The sequence below is a fragment of the Scophthalmus maximus genome, chromosome 1, assembly GCF_022379125.1.
Source record: "Scophthalmus maximus strain ysfricsl-2021 chromosome 1, ASM2237912v1, whole genome shotgun sequence".
Classification (NCBI taxonomy): Eukaryota; Metazoa; Chordata; class Actinopteri; order Pleuronectiformes; family Scophthalmidae; genus Scophthalmus; species Scophthalmus maximus.
In genome coordinates, this window is record NC_061515.1 from 17733833 (window position 1) to 17756991 (window position 23159).

The 23159-nt window shown below is 42.3% G+C and overlaps 2 protein-coding genes across 5 annotated transcripts; one reads left to right on the forward strand and one right to left on the reverse strand.

Annotated features, from left to right (window-relative positions):
* Positions 1-1179: 1179 nt before the first annotated feature.
* LOC118301403 (upstream stimulatory factor 2) lies at positions 1180-15142 on the reverse strand. Of its 4 annotated transcripts, none has more exons than XM_035626900.2 (11): positions 14809-15142; positions 14266-14306; positions 13869-13966; positions 12375-12494; positions 11467-11620; positions 8229-8322; positions 6554-6592; positions 4727-4785; positions 4260-4354; positions 4019-4147; positions 1180-3324 (listed from the first exon to the last, which is right to left on the reverse strand). In XM_035626900.2, the coding sequence occupies exons 1-11, from the start codon at positions 14841-14843 to the stop codon at positions 3235-3237; spliced, it is 954 nt and encodes a 317-aa protein (XP_035482793.1). In that variant the 5' UTR covers positions 14844-15142; the 3' UTR covers positions 1180-3234. The 4 variants fall into 4 exon arrangements, with proteins under 4 accessions (XP_035482793.1, XP_035482784.1, XP_035482802.1 ...); XM_035626891.2 differs by having other exon boundaries at positions 13869-13975; positions 14809-15138; XM_035626909.2 differs by lacking the exon at positions 6554-6592 and having other exon boundaries at positions 13869-13975; positions 14809-15137.
* Positions 15143-16820: 1678 nt separating this feature from the next.
* On the forward strand, positions 16821-22285 carry etfb (electron transfer flavoprotein subunit beta). Its single transcript, XM_035634984.2, has 7 exons — positions 16821-16979; positions 18216-18374; positions 18980-19138; positions 19255-19317; positions 19959-20117; positions 20340-20555; positions 21638-22285. Exons 1-6 carry the CDS (start codon positions 16926-16928, stop codon positions 20508-20510), a joined length of 765 nt encoding a protein of 254 aa, XP_035490877.1. The 5' UTR covers positions 16821-16925; the 3' UTR covers positions 20511-20555; positions 21638-22285.
* Positions 22286-23159: the final 874 nt, after the last annotated feature.

The window sequence follows — 23159 nt, forward strand, 5'->3', positions numbered from 1 at the left end:
TAATGTAAAATATATTCAACCCAATGTAAAATAACAGATGAAAGCAGAATTTAGTATAATTCTGCTGCTCTTCTATACATCAAATACAAGCTGCTGGGCTGGCTGCATTTGTTTTTATTTATCATTGTACTTAGACCTAACTATACTGTTTGACTATGATACAAATATACTTAATTGATTTAAATGAATAGTACCAAATGTAAAATATCAGAAGCATTTTACCACCATGTAGCATATTATGCATATGCTACATGCAACTCTCCAGCGGAGGCCAGTGATTTCATGGGCCCCCCTGGCCCCCCCTTGACAGCGCCACTGGCTGGCCCACTAAAATGTTTATAATGTATGTTTTTTTGTTTTTTTTACTCATCTACATCTGCTCGCTGTCTATCTGAGACATTCTGATTGACAAGACTTTACAGAACGAAGGAGAACAGGAAGGGGACGGGGTTAAGAATTGTGTGATTGAAGAGAAAGAAAGAAAAAAAAGTGACGTTGCACTGACTTGTTGTATGTCATCGATCTGCTGCAGTAAAATACTTTGATTTAAAAAAAAAAAGTGGAGGAGTTTACATCAACACAACATTCTCTGCCTGAATTACAGCAGTTGAGGTTATTTCACACGAGATGTTTTTTCTGTGCATGTTTTTCCTGGTGCTCTCTTCACTGACACGAAATGGAGGAGGCACCGATGCAGAGGTGGTGTTATGTAACATCTGAGCACCAATAAGGATTCAGCGTTACTCCTACAGCAACTGCTGGATTGTTTGTTGTCAGTTTTTATGTGTGAATCTTTTCATTAATGAGAAATAATATTAATGATGATGCAAATAGTCAAAGGTATACAGAAATGTCTAGGATTACAATATTTTACTACCAAATTTTGTGAAGATTGGCTGAAATCTGAGTGTTGAAGTATGTATCATATGTTTAGCTTGTGGCATGTTGGAAACAAAAATCCGTTGAACCAAGAGATCCAGCAAAAAATATGAATGTTGCTCAGGAGTTGTGGGACAGGATGTGAAGTGAAGCCTGAGTTTGTGCGACATCCTGCTAACAGATGGACAAACGTGAGCGACTGGAAAGCAACTTGATAGAATAAGTATTGATTTTTCCACTATGTTTTTCTCCCCCCCAGAGAGTCGGAGAAAGGACAATGAAGCCACGACCAAAGATCCATCAAGGTTATTAGCTAGCGAAAGTATTTATTTTCCATCTGACTGTAAAAGATGACGTACTTTTTTTCTAACCTGAGAAGAGTGAGGCTGCTACAGACAGAGGAGTTGTTTATTCCTGTTCTTTTGCCATTTCAAAAGAGGAAAGGAGGACAGAGAGAGAGAAAAAAATTCAGCCACGAATGACCTTTCATTTGTGAACATTTCTTCCAAAGCATTACAGATGTCTTCACATTCTCCAATTCTCTCTCTCTGAGATGTAAAAAAAAAAAAAGAAAAAAAGAAAAAAAATACTGCAAAATATCCATCATTCAACTCTGGCGAGGAGCCACGTTTGACAGATCAGACACTAGCCGTATCGGGTTTGAATCTAGCGGTAGTAGCAGAACAGCTATTTCCAAAGCACAAGCTGTAAAATTGACAGAAGTAAGAGATATTAAAAATGTGACGTGTGTGCCCGTTTTTTGTTTTTTTTGCCAGCAGTCTCGAGTGTTGCTTTTGTTTTGCTGCATCCTAAGTGGTTGGTACAGGGAGAAGCGATTGTGCTCTGCTAAGTGGCTCCGAAAAAGCTCGACATCTCCCCTCCGCGTCGCCCACAGCGGAGCGACAGCACGTCATGTATATTGGTTCACAAAATCATCAACAATGTTAATATTGGCTCTTGCTGCTCGTACAGCCAATTACAGTCTTACATACTGTTCGCCTGAGTGGGTGGAGAAAAGGATGTGAAATCAAACTCCCCGAGTTTCCCCACTTTCCAGCTATTCCGTATTTTTTTCGAGCTGTGCGACACAGAATTTCTGCGTGCTCTGTTTCAGCGGTGAGCAGAGAGTCTTCTGAGTGCTGCTCTCCAGGGTGCCGCTCTCTCCCCTTGTGCATTGAGCATTTTAAGCGCCGCGATACCAAAATAGAGCAAACGGCTTGAAAATGAAACGTGGGGGTTATTTTTTACAGGTACTGAGACACCAGTAAAATCACATGGAACAATAGATGAAAAAGAAAACCGCAGTACCTACATTTGTTTGTGTATATAGGTTAGCAAAAGTTGAACTCTGCACTGCACTCGTCGATCGTCTGCATGCTCTGTTTGTAATTAATAATGCGGTTTTTTTTTAAAAATCGGTTGGATCCTCACGAGCGATTTTTGATGAACTGTTTCGTGTTCTGTTATTTTCCTGGTCAAGCAAATGCCCAACAATTCAATTAAACCACAAACACTTTCTTTTCTCAAATCAAGCCTTGAGATTGCACACACACAGATTATTATGACAAAGGGCCAGCGTGAAGTTAATGAGTTATTGATTGTTTACTCCCCGAGATTATCTGCTCTGACATTCTGTAACATCTGTATTAAAACATGATAAAGTCATATTTACATGAATTAGCCCGAAAGCAAAGGCCAGCATACTTGAGCTCCTCGTTTGTCTTTGGGTCTAGGTGAGTTATGTGTCACATAATTTCCATCTGCAGAATCATAACATGTGGGGTTCTTTTTTCACAAAAAAAAAAATCCAATCTGCTTCTCTGGGGGTGCACGAGCTTCAGTGTAACTGAAGGCTTCTGTCAGCATGCGGACTAATAAATTAAAGCAGCTAAAAACAACATATTAATACACAACTGAAAAACAAACGGAATAAAAGCATAAACTAATTCAAAAAGTAATAACTTGGGGGAGGGGGAATACACTGACAAAATTAAATGGCAAACATCATAGTCCGTGAGTGAGGCTACATAAATACAAAACAAGGGAGAGGAGTTCAGCAGAGGTTCTCACTCTGATGGTGGCGAGCGAGCGTCTTCTCTCGGAGCACATTTACTACTGAGTCGTTGCGGGTCGACATCTCAACATGATCAGAACAGTCAAGTACGGCCACGATTGGCCGATGAAGGGTTTGCAACCCCGGGGGTTGGGGGTTGGGGGAAGGACGCTTTCACTGAAAAGAAGGTGATTCTTCACAAGTCCTTGTTTTTTTTCCTCATCGCCTCGTCCGCCGCCCCGACAGCAGCGCGTCCGTGTGGCGGCAGTTCTCGTCCCCGGCTCTTTGCGTCGCTCTTTCCTTCACTGCGGCGACGTCTCTCCGACCATTTCGATGCCGTGCTGCTGGAGCTGTGCTCGGAGCAGAGCATTCTCGTTCTTCAGCTCTTCAATCTTAAAAACAAAGAACAAAAAGGAGAAAAAATCAACATCTCCATCTTTGTGAAAGCTAAATATAGGCTCCAAGTTAAAAGACCAAACTTCTGTCTCAGGTGCGCGAGTTACACCGAGAAGCACACACACACAAGGCGTGTGCAATTCCTGGGACTAAAGACTATATGCAGCCCCCTTTTCAAAGACACCTGTCCACAATCACCTGGATTATCACATATCGATGAGGTATGTCATCTCCACTTCATTGCCCCCCCCCCCCCCCCCCCCCCCCCAAAGGATCTTGAGCTTTGAGCGTCAGAATATGAATATATTGCAGAGACGTACAATCTCACCGTACTTTTGAGCGCATTAGCATGCCGTTAGTTCTCACAGAGCCCACCGTGTGTATGGGGGGGGGAATGCATATGGGGGCAAGGTGGATTTCATGCCGCTGAGATTTGAGTGAAAAGACGTTGTCGTGCACTCCAGAGGAAGAGTAATCGATTGGCGCCGTCACAATCTTCACAGCCACGTCTGAGGCCCACTGTGGCGGCCTCATTATGTGCAAATTTATTTATCTTCTCCTCCCGACCACCTCAAAGGGAGAGTTTTGACATTACCATTCTTGGAGCTTTTATCAACCGCTATTGAAATCACGGAAATAAAAAAACAATAACTACCACTCGCCATGTTTGCGATGGCTTGACGTTCATACCTGCTGCCTGCACAGCTCGTTGTCCACTTGTATCCTCTCCACTTCCTTCAGACTCTCCTGCAGTCGCTGGTTGCTCTGCCTCAGGTCACGGATGTAGTCACACGCTTTGGACAGGATGCCCCCTTTGCTCTAGGAGAGCACAGATGTTGTCACACACACACACACATACGTATATTTTAAAAACGGTAACATCATCATAAAAGGTCAGCGGCAGCGAGGAGTCAGGCGAAAGGCTGCTTACTGCTCCAGTCTTGGTGCTGTCAATGTTACAGTCTGGGATGATCTTGGAAAGGGTGACTATCCAGTTGTTGATCTTGTCTCTCCGCCGCCTCTCGACTGGTGGAAATCAAAAAGGAACAGATAACAAAAGGTTTGAAAAATATATATAAATGCAAGGAACGTCAGATTAAGAGATCAGGAAGTAATTTCAATTTGGAAAAAATTTAATTTCATCCCAAGCATCTTGTCATTTTCACTGACTGCTGGCACTGATCCGACATTGACAGCTGAACAGTGACCTCTGGTGGCCAGTCCTAAAACACATGTTCTTATCTATTCTGAATGGAATATTTTTGACAGGGCTTGTTGATTTTTTTTCTTTCTGCAATAAAAATAGAATAAAAATAAATGCTCAATTGAGACGCCACTCCGCGTTGTGTCTGCACTGTCTGATGGAATCAAAAGCCACAATCATAGCCAATTACCCACCTTCATTATGTTGCGCTCTCCTCCTTTCATCTCTCGGTGTTCGTGGCCCGTCCATTTTCCTGCAGACGGACAGACAAATAAAAAAATACACTTTTCATACGCTACAATATTTCCCATCTCTGCAAACTCAAAGACACAAATACAATCCAGATCAGAAAATTCACCCTAATCTCATGCCAATCAAAACCTGCGCTTCAGTGTTACCTCTCATATTCAAGCCTTTTTTGTAAATCACATTTCTCGTCACTTTTTAAAAAGGAGGCCTGTGAATACAGTTGAGATGCACTGCCACATGAGGCAGTCCTGAAGCTGGGCTACTCTCCAACTTTCTCGTTCTTGTTGGCTGTCCTCCACCCAGGTGTGGCCCCGGAGGGGAGGACATTGGTTTATTATGCAGTAAAAATTATGACACTGTAGGAAACCAGATGTCGTCTATTGGAGTCCGGGCACAGAGCTAATGACACGACTTCTCTCTCGTCTCTGTGTCGTCCCTTAGGTATTCTGTTAATTAAGTTCCCGAGAAGTGACGGGAGAGAGATGTATCAAACCACCCACCTCTGCATGAGCGCTCATATATATATTCATATAGGTCTATCTGTATGTAACTTTATATCCCCACCACGCTTCTTCTGGTTCTCTAATGAGACGGGCGACACTTAACTCAATGTTGTTCTGAGACAAGAAATGCAAAAGGAAATGAATCAAACTTTTGTTTGCAGGATAAATCTCTGCTTCCTTGCTGTACGAAGTTAATAAACGTCCTGTAAGTAAATTCTGACCCGTCAACACAACTCGCCTGCTTGAAGGTCTTAGGTCGAGATAGTTGAGCCAAGGCAAACTGCAGTCTCTCTTGTATCTCAGGACATCTTAATGGGATTTAAGCTGTAGAATGGATTCAGTCCAACAGTATTCTTCAGCACAGCATTAAAAAAACAAGCCGATGACTGTTTGAATAACTAAATGTACTGGCCTAGAGTAGGGGTATCCATTTTCCCCCCTTCTTTCACAACTTATAGACAGACTTCAAATAAGTGCGCCAGAGAGCTACTGACAAAAGAAATCGGGGGGAAAATTAGCGGAGCACAATCTCACTGCCGGAGCAATTTATCCGTATATTTTGAAGCACGGATGTATTAGAGTTTGTACAGTCTCATATTGATCTTTGAGGACAAAGAGAAAATTTCCTCTGCCCCCCGTTATTATACTACAGTATTACACCAAGCTGTGGCCTGGACAATGAACCAGTAAAGTGTATGTTGAGATACAAGGGACTGCGGCCTGGGCTTGTGATAATCTCTCAATCGAGGATTTGAACACTTGTATTGACGAGATATGTTGACATAGACTACACGCGGTATATTAAACTAAATACACAAGTCTTTCAAACATTGAATACTGTCGGAATGGCTTATCACCTAACTCATTCCAAACTAGGCTAAATGAGAACAAAAAACTTAAAACGAGTACAACAGAGGACACTAGGAAAATGATACTAAATAAAAAGTGTGTGGAGAGCCATTTGTTTCCAGATGGAGAACAATGACCTAATTTCTGGGTCCTAATGGAAAAGGTGTTTGCCACAAGCAACGACTAACAGCAGTGTTTTTGGGGTCAACACCGAAGAAACGATACATCTGTGTTTCACACATCAAGAGCATGGGGGGAATCACCGGGGGACCCGAGGGGAGGGATGGGGTGGAGAGTGTAGGTGGGCAGAGGTTTGTGTATGTGTGTGTGCGCGCGCGCGTTCTGTCTTCTTGTGATCTAATTTGATTAGTTCATTCACTGTAAAACAGGAGTGTGGGAGAAATGTGGAAACGTCCTCACCAGTTTAAACCTTCGTGTTGCAGCAGCTCGTTTTCACCTCTGGGAACGGCAGATGGGGGGGGGGGGGGGTTTCATTCATTTCACTCACATGTCAACGATAATGTCACTGTTCATTAGTTTACACTTAAATGCAACTCAGGAGGCCTTTTGCTACTAAATCATAAATTACTCATGGAAGGGGGAAACAAATGGAAATGGAACATATTGCAGATAGGCAGACTGTGAGAGATGAAAGAAAAAAACAACAACAATTCAATTCACATTTCAACACACAGCAACGCAGACATACACTGCAACGGAGCTCGTTCTTTACTCTCGACCGGAAGGCAGTTTGTTGTGCGCTCTGAACATCCAGCAACATTTTTTTTTTAAAACGGCAGAGTTGCTGCGTTATGAGGCAAGAAACTTCCCGTAACGCTGCCCCCCCGACAAAGGAGCTTCAAGTCTTTGAGAAATCCTAAGTTTGTAAAAAAAAAAAAAATCACAGAAGCACAGAGGCAGTGAATATCTTTGCTGTCAAACCAAATACTGTACAATCCTGAACTGACAACATCAAATAAATATAAGGCAGAGAATGTTAATTGTGTGGTGTGATTTTCGCTTGTTGTCTTTAATTAATAACCACGATGAGGAGGTAAATGGGAGGTTATACACTTGCGGCAGCGAAGTTGAAGTTTAAGTTCAGGCCCGGTAGCGAATGGAGGAAAATTCACTTAGGTCAGTGCTAACTCGATTTGATAATAGGCCATGTGTTCCTTTTGAGTGACCCAGCGAGTACACGGCTATGCCTTGTCTTTGACGATTGAGAAAAAACAACACACACCTTTTTTCTGACATTTAAGAATCTTGCATTTCTTAGCAATATGACCCATGTGCCTGTGTGCACCCTGAAAATAAAACCAAGCCCCGCTGGAATTCATTATCGAAACAAGTATCCGCAATAAGCCAGCGCCAGGCTGGTGTCGCGGCAATTAAAAAGACAACTCGCTTTGTCTTTGCCTAGGTGAGCCTGCTGATTATCTTAATAACAGCAATCACCAGCATGTGGCCGCCGGTCGGAGAGAGAGCGAGAGAGAGAGCCCGAGATGGATTCCTTTTTGATGCGCGATTATAATGATGCATGTTGTGAGTTTTAAGAGATAAACAACAGCAGACCATTTTGGAAGGAGAGGGAGAAAACGGGCCGACCGGGGTGTGCTGAAATGAAGACCCTTGCTATGGAATGGTATTAAAAAGGATAATAATAAACTCAGGGGAGATGAGGAAGACTCCCTAGGGAGAAACAGTCTGGAGTAAACAAATAACAACTACTGTAGCACTCACTAGGATAGGCATGGAAATGATGTCCATAAAATACCAATCGAACGACTGGATGCTCCATGTAAACGTTGCTATTTCTCTCTGCATCCACCACCGCTGAAAATTACATGCCTCCCCATATCCCGGCAATTAAACTCCCTCCGCTTCCCCAGTCTCCTCCTGCATTAGCATTTAGATTTTCTTGAAAAATGACAGTTTGCGTTCTTTTTGTGTCCGTGCTCATTCGAACGTCGTCTCCCTGGGGCTCCGATGGACGGTGTTTCTTGGACTGAATATAAGCCACTTCGCTACCAAAAACTCAAATGTGCGTTATTGTTGCAATTAGCGGCGAGAGCCGTGGAGAGCTGATACTTACGCAGGGAAGGACTGCGTGCGTGGGGCGATGGTTCGCTGCGCTCCTGTCTGAATGACATCGGGTGGGGTCATCATCACGTAAAACTGACCTGTGGCTGTGGAATGCACCGGAGTCATTAGTTAGCAATGAGGGGAAAAGAAAGGACTGAAAGGCAACGAGGCAGGAGAGACTGGCAAGAGTTGGTTTACTGTAAAGAGAAGGAAGAGGAACCCAAATCCACATGGGCACACACACACAATGCTGGAAACCCTCTCCTGTACAATGAACATGTAGACAGAATAAGAGTCAAGTCAAGACTCCAAAACCAAACCTGACAATCCACAAACTCCGCACTCAGAAGTGGAGATGTCGTCCGTTTTCAGCACTGCTATGACACCTGTAGGACACTAACACCAGATGGCCGAACTGACTGGGCTGGATGGGGGAAAAAAACTTAAAGGCAACACAACTAACTGACATTTTAAAGACAGAGTAAATCAGCCAAAAAACAAGAAATGTACAGTAAACTGGACATTTTTTGTCCCCAGATAGTTTTCTTCAACAAACAATAAAGCGGTTGAATCTGTGTTCAACATGAATACTGAAAATCTGACAAAAAAATACTTCAAAATCTGAAATGTACTTATAGAAATGAATGAATTTAAATTTCACAACAGCCTGTAGTTTATCTCCCCCCCCCCCGCTCCCATCTCTCCCTATCGTTGTTCTTGACTATTTGTCTAAAAGCACCTTTTCTTTGGTCAAAATACTACAAAATAATATATAAAGGTCAAGCACTTCCCACTCCAGGGTCCGGTCTTGCAAGAATGTGGTTCACTGCTCCACACTCCCTAACCTCATAGGAAAGGGCAGTTTGTAACGCGCTGTCCACCTCCGCCCTACAGCGCACTCCTCGACCAGTACTGTTTGTCATGTCTGCATAAACTGCCCGAGGCTCGGAGAAGAGAAAGAGAAGGAGACAACGGCCCACTTCCCCCTCAAGGCCCTGGCGTTTAACCGTTTCCCACAGCAAAGACACTTCAACCTCCGTGCCCCCTCTGTGGCATCACCAGGCAGCCGCTCACAACAACTACCAAAAGGAATAAGAAAAAAACCCACAGGTAAAAACAAAAGGGTGTGCATTCCACTAATGAAACTTGCCAGGCCAGTCCACAGTGTGTTGGCCGAGCATTCTAGTTTTCCCACTCTCCTCTTACTGCAGAAAACGTTCCCACTGAGCGAAGCCACATCTTAATGTTTTAAGAGGCGTGACACACGTCAGGCTCTTTACCTCCTGCTACATCAAACTTGCCATAGCAGACCAAAGCACACTGTTCATAGTGGTTTTCTGTCGCTGCACCTAGAGCGGGCCGTACTAGTTATAATAGAGGTGAGTCAATTGATGCAGCCTGGAGGGTTTCAGACTACTGTGGGTGTGTCATGTGATTTAAGAAGACATCACAGTGCTTGGCCAAAGGCGGTGGTGGTGTGTGTGTGTGTGTGTGTGTGTGTGTGTGTGTGTGTGTGGATGTGCTGCATTAGCCTGATAAGCTAAGTCAGTAATCTGTTATGGATGGAATACATAAAAAATATAACTTGCTAAAGGGAAACTACACAAACGAACAAATAAATAAATGATTGTGCCTGTATTTCTGTCTTTTCTGGAATATGACAAAACTGTTATGTTTCGCTGGGAAATGTGTTGGTTTACAAGCCAGGTGAGCTAAATACTAGGCAGGGAATATGGCGTATTATTATGAAATGCTATTGTGCAAATAGGTGATATTTGTGCAATATAAAAATAAGTTATATACATATAATAAGCTTCAATTGTTTTGTGAGCAGCTCCAATTTAGTCTGTGAATATCATGTACACAAAGGCACAGCAGAGACAATTGGTGAAGAAACACAAGTTACTTTCCATAACCTCTGTAGCCTGGGAACCAGGTAAATTGTGGGAGCTCATTTCATTTGGTCGGCCAGTATACGGTTCTGGATCCCCTCCTATGGGAAGTGATTTCCCTCCGGCAGAAAGCTTGCCGGTCCAGTCACAACCGATTATCTGATCATGGGCAGGGTTTATACTGTGACGCGGAGAGAATCGACTTTTGTAAACAACGAAGGCTGCTGCTGATGAACGAGCATTCGACTTAAAGTACCAGATATTTTCACATGTCTCCCACAAAAACGACAACACTGGTTCACAGACATTGTGGAATCATCATCACAGACATTTCCTCTCTGCTCTGGTCTGTTGACATTTTCGTGTCGCTAAACAGACGTCACATGATTTTTTGTTCTCATTGGTTGCAGGTCTTTCAATCCAATTGTGGTCCGTTGGTAACGCCTTTTGGCAATCGAAAATGAACTAAGAGGTCCTAGACTAATAAACATTTGTGTATTCCAGGCACTACATTCTCGACCTATAAAATCTGGAGAGGTCTGCAGTGTTCACCTCCTCTAAAACCATGAGAAAATACTACCAATCCACCATTCAACAGCCAGCCATCTGCAACAGTGTTTCCACTCGATCTAGATCTGGCTGAATTACACAGAACAAGCAGATACTGGATTGCGTGTAACAGAGCATCAAGGCTACATTCTCCAGGTCAACAAAGCCCTGACCACCCTCGTGGAGAGCAGAGGACAGCAACCTCCAGCCAGTGGTATTCTGACCGACCACTGCTGGATCACCGGCATATTAAAATTGCAAAGACGGTTAGTATAGCCAGGCGACAACTTTGGCAGTGATGGGGAAGAGAGGGAGTGTGGGTGGACATGTGACATGAAGCAAACAGTAAATATTATTAGTGGAACTAACTTGATTTCAGTTAATATTTGACTTGTGCTGTATACAAACGGTTGCAGGAAGCATATTTTGAACATGGCAAAGATGTTTCTGACACATTACTGAGCAATGAATCTGTTAATGAACTGAATATGCTGCCGGGTTTATATGACAGAAAATCTTTTCTTATTAAAAACGTTCATTAGAAGCATCTAAATAAACTGTTTGTGAACATCGTATCACATTTCAATCACAGTATTCAGCAAAAAGAGCAACTTAAGTCATAACCTACGACACTTTGTGTGGTGCTATTTTCTTTTACATCAGCCCAAACTGTTGATGCTCATGGTTCATTTACAACAACTGGAAAAAAAGGGCTGATGTTCACTTTGTCGGTTAAAATAATGGCTAAATTAGCCCTGCGGCGCTATTGTGAGCTTCAGCCCAAATTAAGTGTGAGTAGTGACTCACCCCCTGCCTGTGTGAGTGTGGGGTCCGCGGCAGCCTGCACAGACACAGTCCCATCGCTCACCGCGGCCGCCGGGAAGTAAGCGAAGCGCGTCTCCCCACCCACCGCCTCTCCTGCTGGGCTTCCTCCATTACTGAAAGGGTTTTGGATCACAGCCTGCAACAGATAAGAGCGAGACAGAAGAGAACTTGAACAAGTAGCAATGGAGCAGTCACAGCAGGTAAACGCACACCTCAGTCTCTGTCAGACTCAATTCCAGTATCCCCTCTAGACCCCCAAGCAAGACACGGTGCAGTTTGACAGCAGGGATAAAGGGAAGGGGAAAACAAGTTGCTGTGATCTTGTTAGCAGAGGTAACAACAAAGTTGATAAAGACATCAGTATACTACAAATGAAGACATTTGTTCTGCTCATAAAAAAGGAAAAAAATGCATGTTTACGACTAAAAACATGTTCTAAATCTGGCTGTAACCGCTTTGCAGTAACTACTGCAGTTCATTTAAAAATAACTCTGCAACGACATCTTTAGTCTCTGTTAGTCGCAGAGACAGGGCAAATGCAGGCACATGCATCACCGTTAACGCCGCACTGCCTGTTTTACGAGCACGGAAGAATTAACTACACTTAAATTGAAATACGGAAACTGAATTTCTCTTTCACATATTTTTTTTGAAGTGTCTGGAAAACATTGGAGCTGTACGGAATGACTGACCTCAGACGGTGCCTGCAGAGACCAAACTCGTAGGTAGGGTTTAACTATCAATGGTTTTAGTCTTTTCGGGGAGATTCTCGGATCATAATCACATTTGATAGCAAAAGCCTTAAAGATGTGGATAAAGACTACAGTCTTTGAAAACAGTCTATAATACAAGTGGGATCCCTTTCATTAATGGAAAGAAGATTGAGGTACCTGAGCAACAGCCTGAGGAGCGCCAGCAAAGGCAGAAGTTGAAACAACGCTCACTGCTCCGCCCCCATCGTCTCTTCCGTCGAGGTGCTGGTCAGTCACCTGAACAACTCGATACGTCACCTGTAGTGTGGGACAAGACACAAGTGAAAGAGGCGCTCAGCGGAAAAAATATCTGAAGCAACCAGCTGTACTTTAGTGTGGTTTCCTACAGTCTTCATGGCAGAAGTGCTGTGCCCAAATCAAAACAACCTTACCTGACTTGTGGATTTGTTTATCATATCTTCAGCTTCAGTTCAGCCGAGCCCTGAGTATCTGACACTCAAATCCAAACCTCACCGGCGCATTGCTCTCACCATCCCAGACACATTTATGCTTACGCATCAGAATGCGCCTGATTCAATTTTGAAAACGAGTCGCAGAAATTGGCTTGTTTGTTCCAAGAATCAGTATTTGTGTCCCTCCATCATGTGACCCTCCTCCTGACTGACATGTGACAGTGGCCTCGTGTCAATCCGAGACAAGACTGTAATCACATGATCGCTCAGGCTAGCACGCCAAATGAGCTACATGGATCATTGCCTTAATACCCCTCTAGTGTAAATCAGCCATATAAGGATAAAACTTGAACGGCGCACTGCTTTTTCCGAGCTGTTTTTTTATTTGCATCACTGTCCTGTTGCCTGTCACCGTCCACCCACTGCTCTTGTGATTACTAGACTGGTGGACAGCGAGGAGACAGTATTGACAAAGAGCAACCAATCAATCATGAGACAAGGAAAAAAGCAAACACTCATACCTTCAGGCGATCTAAAGCTTTCTGTCCTCCTGACTCCTGAACGCCCGACACCGTAACAGAGTCAACTTTACACTGACAAGACTGTTCGTAAGGGGAAGTCAGGGTTTTTTCTCACTGCGAGGCGAGAGTACTTACACGCAGACACTCAGTGTGACCAAGCCTTAACCACAATGAGTACTCTAAATTATGAACACATACACGCGGCGCAATATGTTGTTTACTGACAAATCATACCGTCTCCCCACCGTCACATTGCACTATGCATGCGACCAAATCCTTCCAAACACGTTTTTAATTTCAATTTTTAATGCCACTCTGTCCGCTGCTCATTATGTCTCTGCACAAACACATTTAGTCGGCCAGACATCTGAAGTAATTCTGCCCTGTGCCGTTTTGCGTTGCGAGTGCTGAGCTGATGCAAACTGGCCCATATGACTTAAAGGCATTTTATGGGGGGGTTTTTTTGGGGGGGGGGGTTCTGAATAGAATAGAATAGAATAGACAAATATAGGGAAATTGCATTGTCACAGGAGCAGAGTATCACACAGGGTAGCAAAAATACAATTAAAAATACAGGAACACACTGTTTACAAAAAGCAATCTACATATATACAGAGTGAAAATATAAAAACTGAAGTGGCCTGTGAGGCAACAACAATCACATGCAGCGTCACAACGCCGATTCTTTATTTACTCACCTGCCCACCCTCGGTGCGGAACTGATATTGTATATTATGGTCACCAAATGCTGCGGCCTGTTGAACGCTGGCTATTGTCACGGTTGTCTGCTCTTCCCCTGTTCCGTCTCATCGGGGAGGAAAGTGGACAAAAGAAAAAAGTCAGTTGTGAGAACTAATAACGAGAGACAGGCACCGAACCCCAGGGGTTCTGCATTCAGCTGCAGAAAACAATTTCACGACTGCATGTTAACCAAGCAAAGAAAACATGAAACTACATTATGTTTACACCAAATGAGGCAGACCTTATTTGTGTCAACTGTTGTATGGTTTTTGCCTATAAAAACTAAATATGCACATTACTGCTGTGCAGGTGCCAGAATGTTGTCAATGACAACTTTATTACATGATCTCTCACCTTCAGATGTCTGGATCACTTCTTCCTCTGGCTTTTCTTGGCTGCAAACAGAATGCACATGTAAGTAGTAGTTGTTGTTGTTGTTGTTGTTGTTGTTTTTTAATGACAACGCAAACTTTGTGTGTAAAATTAGAAACCCTAAAATGTTGCCTTTTGCTGATGGCAAACCTGAACAAGTGGCCATGTAACCCCACAGAACACTCGCACAGACAAACACACCATTGCCACTGTCCTCAGCTCACCTACAGCGGCTGACAACTAAGTTGTTTTTGTTTAAAATGGCTAACCGGAGCTAACGTAGCTATATGTTATTAGCTAATTATGATCATGTTTTTACTTCCTTCCTGTGTTTCTATCATACAACTCCTCGGCCGACTCGACAACAACCCTTCCACTTCTCGTGCTCACTCGCGTACAGTCTTTATGTTTGACAGCAGCTCTTTCAGGTCCGGGCCTTAGTTAGCGTCGTAAACTAGCTATCACAAATAGCATCTGGGAGCTAGCTGCCTCTCAGTTAGCCATTTTGGCCGGGGCGTCGGTTACCTTGCGGTGTCCAGACTCTGTTCGAGCATATCCATCAGGGTTACGATCAAATGTGATATTCGGTGTCACGGGCGGAGATGGAAGCGCTGATCACGGGAACAAACACTCGGGTCATGTGAGAGAGACGGCCCAGGACACGTGAGGCAGCGCTCGGCGTCGGAGTCAAAATGGAGGCCGCTGCTGCAGCTGCCCGATCCGAGGTGCTCCGCTCTCGGGATCAGCTGTCGAGCTCCAAAGGATTTGAGGCTCGCACGGCGACCATCACGCTCGAGGCAGCCGTTTCCCTCCCACACACACAGACACACACACACACACACACACACATAAACACCGATCGCGGAGGAGCGCAGAAATATTATATAAGTCATGTGTGCGATGTTGGATCAGAGACATGGGGAGGACAAAAAATAATTCAACTTATTTTTTATTTTTTTTGCTCCAGGAGAAATACAAAATTATCTTTGACGGGTAATTTTAGGTGCACAAGGACCAAGGTATAAGCTGGCGTAATAAGTCTATTTCAAGAATATAACAAGCACTATTATTTTAACTTGACACTATTTACAGTATTCTTTTTTTTGGGGGGGGGGGGGGGGGGGGGGTTTGATCTCATTTTGGATACATGATTAAGATTTTTTATTGATTTTGTAGCATTTACTCCTTGTTTTTTATCGTCAAACACTTGTTAATGAGTGCTCTATGAGCAAATAATAACAACAAAAAATACTACTACTACTACGGCTACTTCTAGGCTAATAATAAAATAATAATAATGAGGATCATGATGATAATCATATTATTAATCGTAATAATAGTTATCATTATAGATTGTAAATCCATTTTTGTTATTATTCTAATTTGCGAAGTTAATTATTCCAACTTCTCCAGCGCACAGCAGTATATACTGCCACATTCAGAGGGCCTCGGGTTTGCTGAGTGAATGTGGACTTACTCTGCCATGGTTAATGATGTGCTTATAACTTGCCAGGTGATTTAAAGTACATCATCCAAACAAATGCAGTCTAATACAACAGCCACTATAAAATGTCCCGTTTTTCTTTGAACTGAAGAGAATTGGTGTAACCTGGCAGAAGTTAATTTATGGTCATATTGGATGCTGTGATTTGTGGTGTCCCTGCATTGTACAATGTTAAATGGACTGTATTTATATAGCGCTTTTCTAGTCATATAGACCACTCAAAGCGCTTTACAGGAAAGTCACATTCTCCCATCTACACACATTCATACAGCGCTGCTATTTACCACGCATTTTTCTGTCACATTCATACTCATTCATGCACTGTCGGTAGGGGCGACAGTGGCAAGTTAGGGTTAAGTGTCTTGCCCAAGGACACAACGACATGTGTACTGGCGAGAGGTGGGATCGAACCGCCAAACGGCTCTACGTCCTGAGCCACAGCTGCCCCAATGTTCGTTTTTCATGTTTTTTTGCTTCCTCTAACCCAGTGAGTGCAGTTCAACAGCACCACAAACTACATCCTCCAGTTGAATCGATGCCTCTTTGAAACAGTTTTAATAAAAAAAAAGGAATGACCATTATAATCTTCATCTGGACAGGATGTAGTGAAGGACCGCTTTCTTACATTACATTGTTTTTAAATATGTATATTTAATAAACTGCCTACGTCACCCTTGTGCTTGCCGTGAACTTTACCCCACATAAAGCGGAACGCTTCTTCGTCGGGTTTTGTTAACGACACAGTTGTGAGAGGGACCACATTATTTGCGGGTAATTTTTTCCTATTTCACACATTTAAGAAGAAAAAATAAGGCATTCCACAAGGTGCATTAAGCGATAATTAAATAACTGTTAAACCTGCTTTAAATAAACAAGTTTTCATCAATAATCCTTTCTGACATTACAGCGTCTGGCTTCATGTTGAATTTAACAACACATGCGACCGCGTCTCAACCAATTAGAGGGGAGAGCGTTGGATTTTCTCAGCGCCTCATTGGCTGAAATGGTAGGCGGTCCCCTCCACTGGAATCACCCTAAAATAATTCCGACCTCTCTCTTCCACGGGTGAAGCTTCGTTTAGGTGACTTGTGTCGCGTTATCTCTCTCTACACCAGCCTAGTCGAACGTGTCCTCCACAATGTCTGGCCGTGTTCTCGTTGGAGTTAAGCGCGTCATTGACTACGCAGTTAAGGTAACACGCTGCTTACACTCTCGACTGTCGTATTCACGTTTTAAAATATTGTTTTCCTGTGCTCACTCACTTGACTTTCCCTGTGCCGCTAGCTAACTTTAGCATGCTAATGCCAACCGGCTGTGAGACAAGAGCTAAGCCTCACACACACACCGTTGACTCTTCACATTTTGAGGTAACCTGTCTGTCTCTAGGTAAAGTCATTTACAGCACGATGGATGATTGAGGTCGTAGTTAGCAAACGCTGCTGTGTTTGACCTTCTGCTGCTGGTGTTGTCAAGTTGTGTAACCTAATGTCAGGCTCAACCGTTGGTATGTCCTCCTTAGATTCAGCTTAGTTTTTTCCCCCTTTCAAAGAAGTCTGTAAATCGATGGTGTGCGGTGCACTGATTCAGTTTACTGTAATCTCGAGGCGCGTGTTTGATCTGAATCATAGATATGAAGCACAACACCCTAATCAAAAGCTCTGATCAGCTGTTTCGTATTCCTGCTTCAGCTGCCCTCAGCAGGATCTGTGCAGTGTCACCGATACTCAGACAGATGAACAACTTGTAAATGTAATCTAGGAAAACTACCTTTTCTTATTTTTTAAAATCCATTTATTTTCTAATTGTTCATTTTTGATTCTTAGGTATGCTTCTATGTCATAAGCATGTGTCAGATTAAGTCATTTTATGAAATGATCATTTATTCAGATGCCGGTGTGGATCGATTATTGCAGAGTATTTTGTATATAAAAAGCTATAGGATAGATGAGTACCACTTGTATATTCGTAAAAGTGTATGGACACCCGTCTACATACTGTATGTATGTTTAGTCTGCAGCCATTTTTCATAGTTTTGGTCCCGATCCCTTAGTTAAGTTTCAGGGAAAATTTATAAGCTATAGCTTACTAGTGCAAGTTGACAGATAATCTATGGTATGCTATCAGCGTTGTGGTAACCTAATGCCCGCCGTTGTTTCAGCCGGACAGTGCCACCCCAAACAAAGCCAGGTCAAGTTGATACATGAGCTGTGAGCCAAGCACTATCACTTAACGGCAGCGCCGGAATTTACAAGGGCCCTTGTGACTGAGTGGGGTGAAATCTCTGCGGCTATGTTCCAAAATCTCATGAAATAAAAAGTGAAAGCAGCAAAAAAAGTCAAGATACAAATCGAGACTGTCTGGATAGTTTGTCATCTGGCACCAGTGTAGTACCAATGACTCTGTCCTGCTGTAATTTGCTCCTCCTCAGATTCGCGTGAAGCCGGACAAGAGTGGCGTGGTGACGGATGGCGTGAAGCACTCCATGAACCCCTTCTGTGAGATTGCTGTGGAGGAGGCCGTCAAAATGAAGGAGAAGAAGCTTATCAAGGAGGTCGTGGCCGTCAGCTGCGGGCCACAGCAGGCACAGGTGGGTGCAATGGGGCCGGTGTCCCGGAGAAATGCAGTGCGGTGTCCCTGGTTGCATAATTTTGAAAGGGTTGTTTCAAGTGAATTTAATCTTGTCTAGCATTATTTGTAATAATTTTGATACAATATCGATGTAATGTTGCAAATACTTATTGAAAAGGTAAATTATTTATGGAGAAACAAATAATTACATGTTTTACACGTTTGCCTGTGTTGCAGAATAGAATTATGTACTATTATTATCATTGTGTACTGTATTAATTACAGTATATGTTTCAGTTAAATTAATTATTGTTGGAATCCCATGTATATCGACTGAGATTAGTTACAACTGCCAGTTTCATATAAACAAGATTTCATGTGCAGTGTTAAATTAGTCATCATGTAATTTATCAGCTAGGGCACATTACAGAAATAAGTAAACATTAGAAAGCAAATTGTTCCAGTAACTGATACTGAAAGAAATGTGATGTACATTTTAAGGCCATATCACAATGTGTTTTAAACCTTTCAGGTTTGGAGCAGAACCATGTAATTAACAAACACCACCCCAACAAAAAACTTTTTTTAAAATAATTTATTTTACCCACATTTCTCCTGACTCAGGAGACCATCCGTACGGCCCTTGCCATGGGGGCAGACCGAGGCATTCACGTGGAAGTGACTGGCAAAGACTATGAAAGCTTGGGACCCCTGCAGGTCTCCAAGATCATGGCTGCCTTGGCCAAGAAGGAGGATGCACAACTTGTCATCCTTGGCAAACAGGTAAAGAAAATCTGATACATTTTTTCTCTTGCTTTCTCTTTGCTCTCATACTCTAATGAAAACTCAGGTCTTGCGCCGCTGTTACCTTCACTTAATGAATTGTGTTGCTTTTATAGGCCATCGATGACGACTGCAATCAGACTGGCCAAATGACGGCAGCCTTGCTGGACTGGCCTCAGGTGACTGGCAGTCTATTGAAATAGTCGTTCTTAGCCGGAATTAGATCATTTGTCCCAAAAATAAGGATGGCCCATTTTGGGCTAAAATGATCTGACTCTGGACCAAGTGAATACTGCAAGTCAGTTTCTATTTTAAGTGTTTTAGTTGTAGCTGCTATCAGGCTATGCTCCTGTCCCAACTGCCTTATCAAAGTTAATGGAGACTCGTTTGAGTCAGTAAAAGCTGCAATGAACCTGCACAGATCAGCAAAGCAGGTTAAAGGATACTTGGACAGCTGCAGTGACGTTCCCGTGTCTGACCAATAGATGGAGCACTTTGACATGTTATCTCACAGGGCGAGCAGCCTGATGCTCAGATTATAGTGTAAATCCAGACATTTCTCTAACTTAATTTCCATATAACTACCAGTGTTACCTTTCATTTTCAGCAGTTTCTTTTTTTAGACATATTTACCTTCAATTATTTCACAATTTAAATTATAGTTGTAGTTACACAGGCCAGCCAGCAGATGGGACACAATGACAGTCTCATGACTTCAAGTAAACTCACCAGTGATGTTTACTCTCTTTACAGTGCAAGGTTAGACATGATGCAAGAAAATGTCACTTTTATGAATCCATGATGCATATTTATATTTCAGGGCACTTTTGCATCAGAGGTTTCATTTGAAGGAAACATGCTTAAAGTGGTGAGAGAAATTGATGGTGGCCTGGAGACGATTAAAATCAACACACCGGCAGTGGTGACAGCAGACCTTCGACTCAACACCCCCAGATATGCAACTCTGCCTAACATCATGGTAGGTTCAAGGAATTGTGGTTAGTAACACACGAGTGGAGAAAAATGCATTAAAATCATAGTTTCGTCGTCAGGAATATAATTGGATTTGTGTGGAGAAAAAATAAATGTTACAGTTGAGACACGAGTATGATTCTTTACAGCATTCACTGCATTCATAACTTCTAGAAGCACTGTTATGGAATATGTACACTTCCCTTCTCTCGTGTTTCCTTCCTCTCAGAAAGCCAAGAAGAAGAAAATAGCTAACATGAAACCTGCAGACTTAGGAGTGGACCTCACATCGCGGTTGGAGGTGTTGAGAGTGGACGAGCCCCCTCAGAGGCAGTCTGGGATGAAGGTGGAGACGGTGGACGACCTGGTGGCCAAACTGAAGGAGGCAGGGACAATATAGAGGCAGAGGAAGGGCAAGGAGAGGAGGGCAGAACTAAGCAGAAGGGTGAGTAAATCTATAAATGTGATTTCCATCACCAACTGACAGTACATTTTTTAGTAAGGTAAACAGATTGAAATAATTGATATGGATATGCTCTATCATGTCAGCAACAGATTTTTTTTTCATTGATTGTTTAGTCTGTAAATTGCCCCATTAGTTTATAATGACTTAAAACAGAAAAGAGCAAATCCTGAAAACAAAGAAGCTGGAAAAGAGTTTCTTGTATTCTTGCTTTGACTGACATTGTTAACAGATTATCTAAAACAAAATAATTTCTATTTGGCCTTTATTGGATATTGCCAGCAGATAAATAACAATATGGGAGGTGACAGAAATTAGACCAGAGGGGCACTCGGAGAGAGCGCATCCCTCTTCCAAGGCGAATGCCCTTATCTCACCATGTTTAAGAAAATGAAAACAAATTCCCCGGATCCACTCCGAGGAATCCTGCAATGAACACATAACCGCCTTGGTGGAGGTAACAGTGGTTTCCAGTCTGACTCAGCAGCGGAGCAGTCTGTTGTCATGGTTGGCGTCCTAACCTCTAAGACACTGAGGTGCAGATCATCAAAATGATTGTAGATCAAAAAAATGATGTAAAATGATATGCTGGCTCTTTATCAGTATTACAGTTTATTCTGTACAATCTTTACTAACAACCCGTAAATTCCGTTACTTGGAAACGTTTTACAACATAACATTAAGTCTTCGGGAAATAGGCCAACTTTTGTAGGAAAGGGCCTTCTGAATTTTTTCAATCATTTAATCATGACTACGATACCTCTTGTGATAAATGAATTGTTTGCTTAAAATATCAATATCCTTTTTCTATCACTTTGTCTTTATTGCACAAATAAATGTATTGCTCTTGTCCAATTGCTGTTTGTTACTTTATGTGTTCATTTGATTGAAAAGTGCATTTGAGACCATGTCTAATGGTGATTTTTACACTTCAAATACATTTATTGATTGAAAGAGTATTGTTTGTTTTGCGGCAAGAAAAGCAACACTTATTAAATTTTGATCTATTTTACTTGCAGCTCACGTCTTGAATTACTTGTCTACCTTCTCTGCTCTCCTTGTAGGACTGTTTAATGAATAACTGGACTGGAATACCTAAGCGCACCCAGAGGACCGGCTTATGTATCAGCCTAATCCCTCTGTTTGAGACTGTACCTCCTGAGGATATGCAGGAGGGAGAGGAGGAATACTGAGAAATACTGTCCTGCAGCAGACCCAGACAACTCCAAAGGGATCATCTTGTCCCTGATGTGCATCTCAACTTACATGGATCTTAAGCTACTTATATAACTTAAGATGAGCAGTTTTTATGCAATAATTCCACTCACCACTGCTGTTTTGTATGACACTGTACACTAACACCACCAGTATGATGCATTTCACCAACCAAACACTTAACTCTGCTGCTTCATCTTGTAAATCTGTTGCCTTGCACTGAGGTGCAGTTTTTGTAAATGATATATGTAAATATGAACCCAAACCTATTCAGATGATTATTTCTTTCAAAACTAGCATCATAACTGTTGGTAATCTGTGTATGTTTGTCTGTGAATTCTAATTGGGTTTTTGTCCTCTGCCCAGACGGTGTCTCTCAGTATTAGCAAGGGAAATGTATTCACAAATCTGACTTTTACCATAAGCGCCTCAGTTCTCTGTTAATTGTACAGACCATCACCGTGACAATAAAGTACCCAATCTTTTTCGTATCTTAATATGTTTTTCTAGTATTTATTTTTTTGGAATAAAAACCAAAGGTATATCAAGTCTGCCAGAAAGAATAAATTGCAGAACACATTTCAAACTCCCTGGATAGGTGTCCCTGCTGACTGCTTTGCTAAGGGTACCAGCAAAATAGAGCGTATAGCAGTGCTTCATTTTTTTTTTTGTAAAACTCCATTTTTTTTTGGCAATCCAACTCCGTCTGTTCTTGAGTAAAAACTCTAGTGATTAGTGGTTAATGACAATAAGTTTGCACAACATTGGGATGTTTATCTGGAGGAACATGCAACAACAAAGGTGATCAATGTCTGGCAGACATTGATCTGCCAGACATAATTCAGAATGAATAAATAAATATTACAATAACACAGTTCAAATATAGAAACAAGAAAAAATAATATTTGACCAACACAGCAAGGAGGAAACCTAAAATAATATTTTGCAATTTAATTTGTGTATTGTTGTACAGTATGCTATTGTATGCCCTGCAGATATACATGCAGCATATATATATATAATATTGTTTTGTTTTTTTGCAATAATATATTGTAAAGTTGGGGCAGGACTATGTAAGCTCTATGTGTCCCCCCGCACCTCAAACGCTATCTGTTTGTGTTTTGTCTCTGTAGATGAATAAAAATTCAAATGAAAACCACAAGAATAAATTTTTGAGTCAATGACAAAGTCAACGCTTAACTAATGTAAGTTGCATAAAACAGTCTCAGCACTTAGTTATTTTCTGATTTAGAACCAAACCGCTTGGTTTCTTTCGAGGAAACTTGACAGAAATGATCAGGAAAACAACGGAGCTGTGAAATGTGAACATCTATTCAACCCAGATGTACGTCGTCCATTGGAACAACGTCG

What these genes read in the sequence shown, in the direction of transcription:
- etfb (XM_035634984.2), top strand. Translation starts at nt 16,926, where the DNA reads ATGTCTGGCCGTGTTCTCGTTGGAGTTAAGCGCGTCATTGACTACGCA. An exon ending in CCTTGCTGGACTGGCCTCAG is followed by an intron (nt 19,318 to 19,958) that starts GTGACTGGCAGT and finishes TTTATATTTCAG; the next exon opens with GGCACTTTTGCATCAGAGGT. An exon ending in CAACTCTGCCTAACATCATG is followed by an intron (nt 20,118 to 20,339) that starts GTAGGTTCAAGG and finishes CCTTCCTCTCAG; the next exon opens with AAAGCCAAGAAGAAGAAAAT.
- LOC118301403 (XM_035626891.2), bottom strand. Translation starts at nt 14,843, where the DNA reads ATGGATATGCTCGAACAGAGTCTGGACACCGCAAG. An exon ending in AGTGATCCAGACATCTGAAG is followed by an intron (nt 13,976 to 14,265) that starts GTGAGAGATCAT and finishes CTCCCCGATGAG; the next exon opens with ACGGAACAGGGGAAGAGCAG. An exon ending in TCCGCACCGAGGGTGGGCAG is followed by an intron (nt 12,495 to 13,868) that starts GTGAGTAAATAA and finishes CCCACACTACAG; the next exon opens with GTGACGTATCGAGTTGTTCA.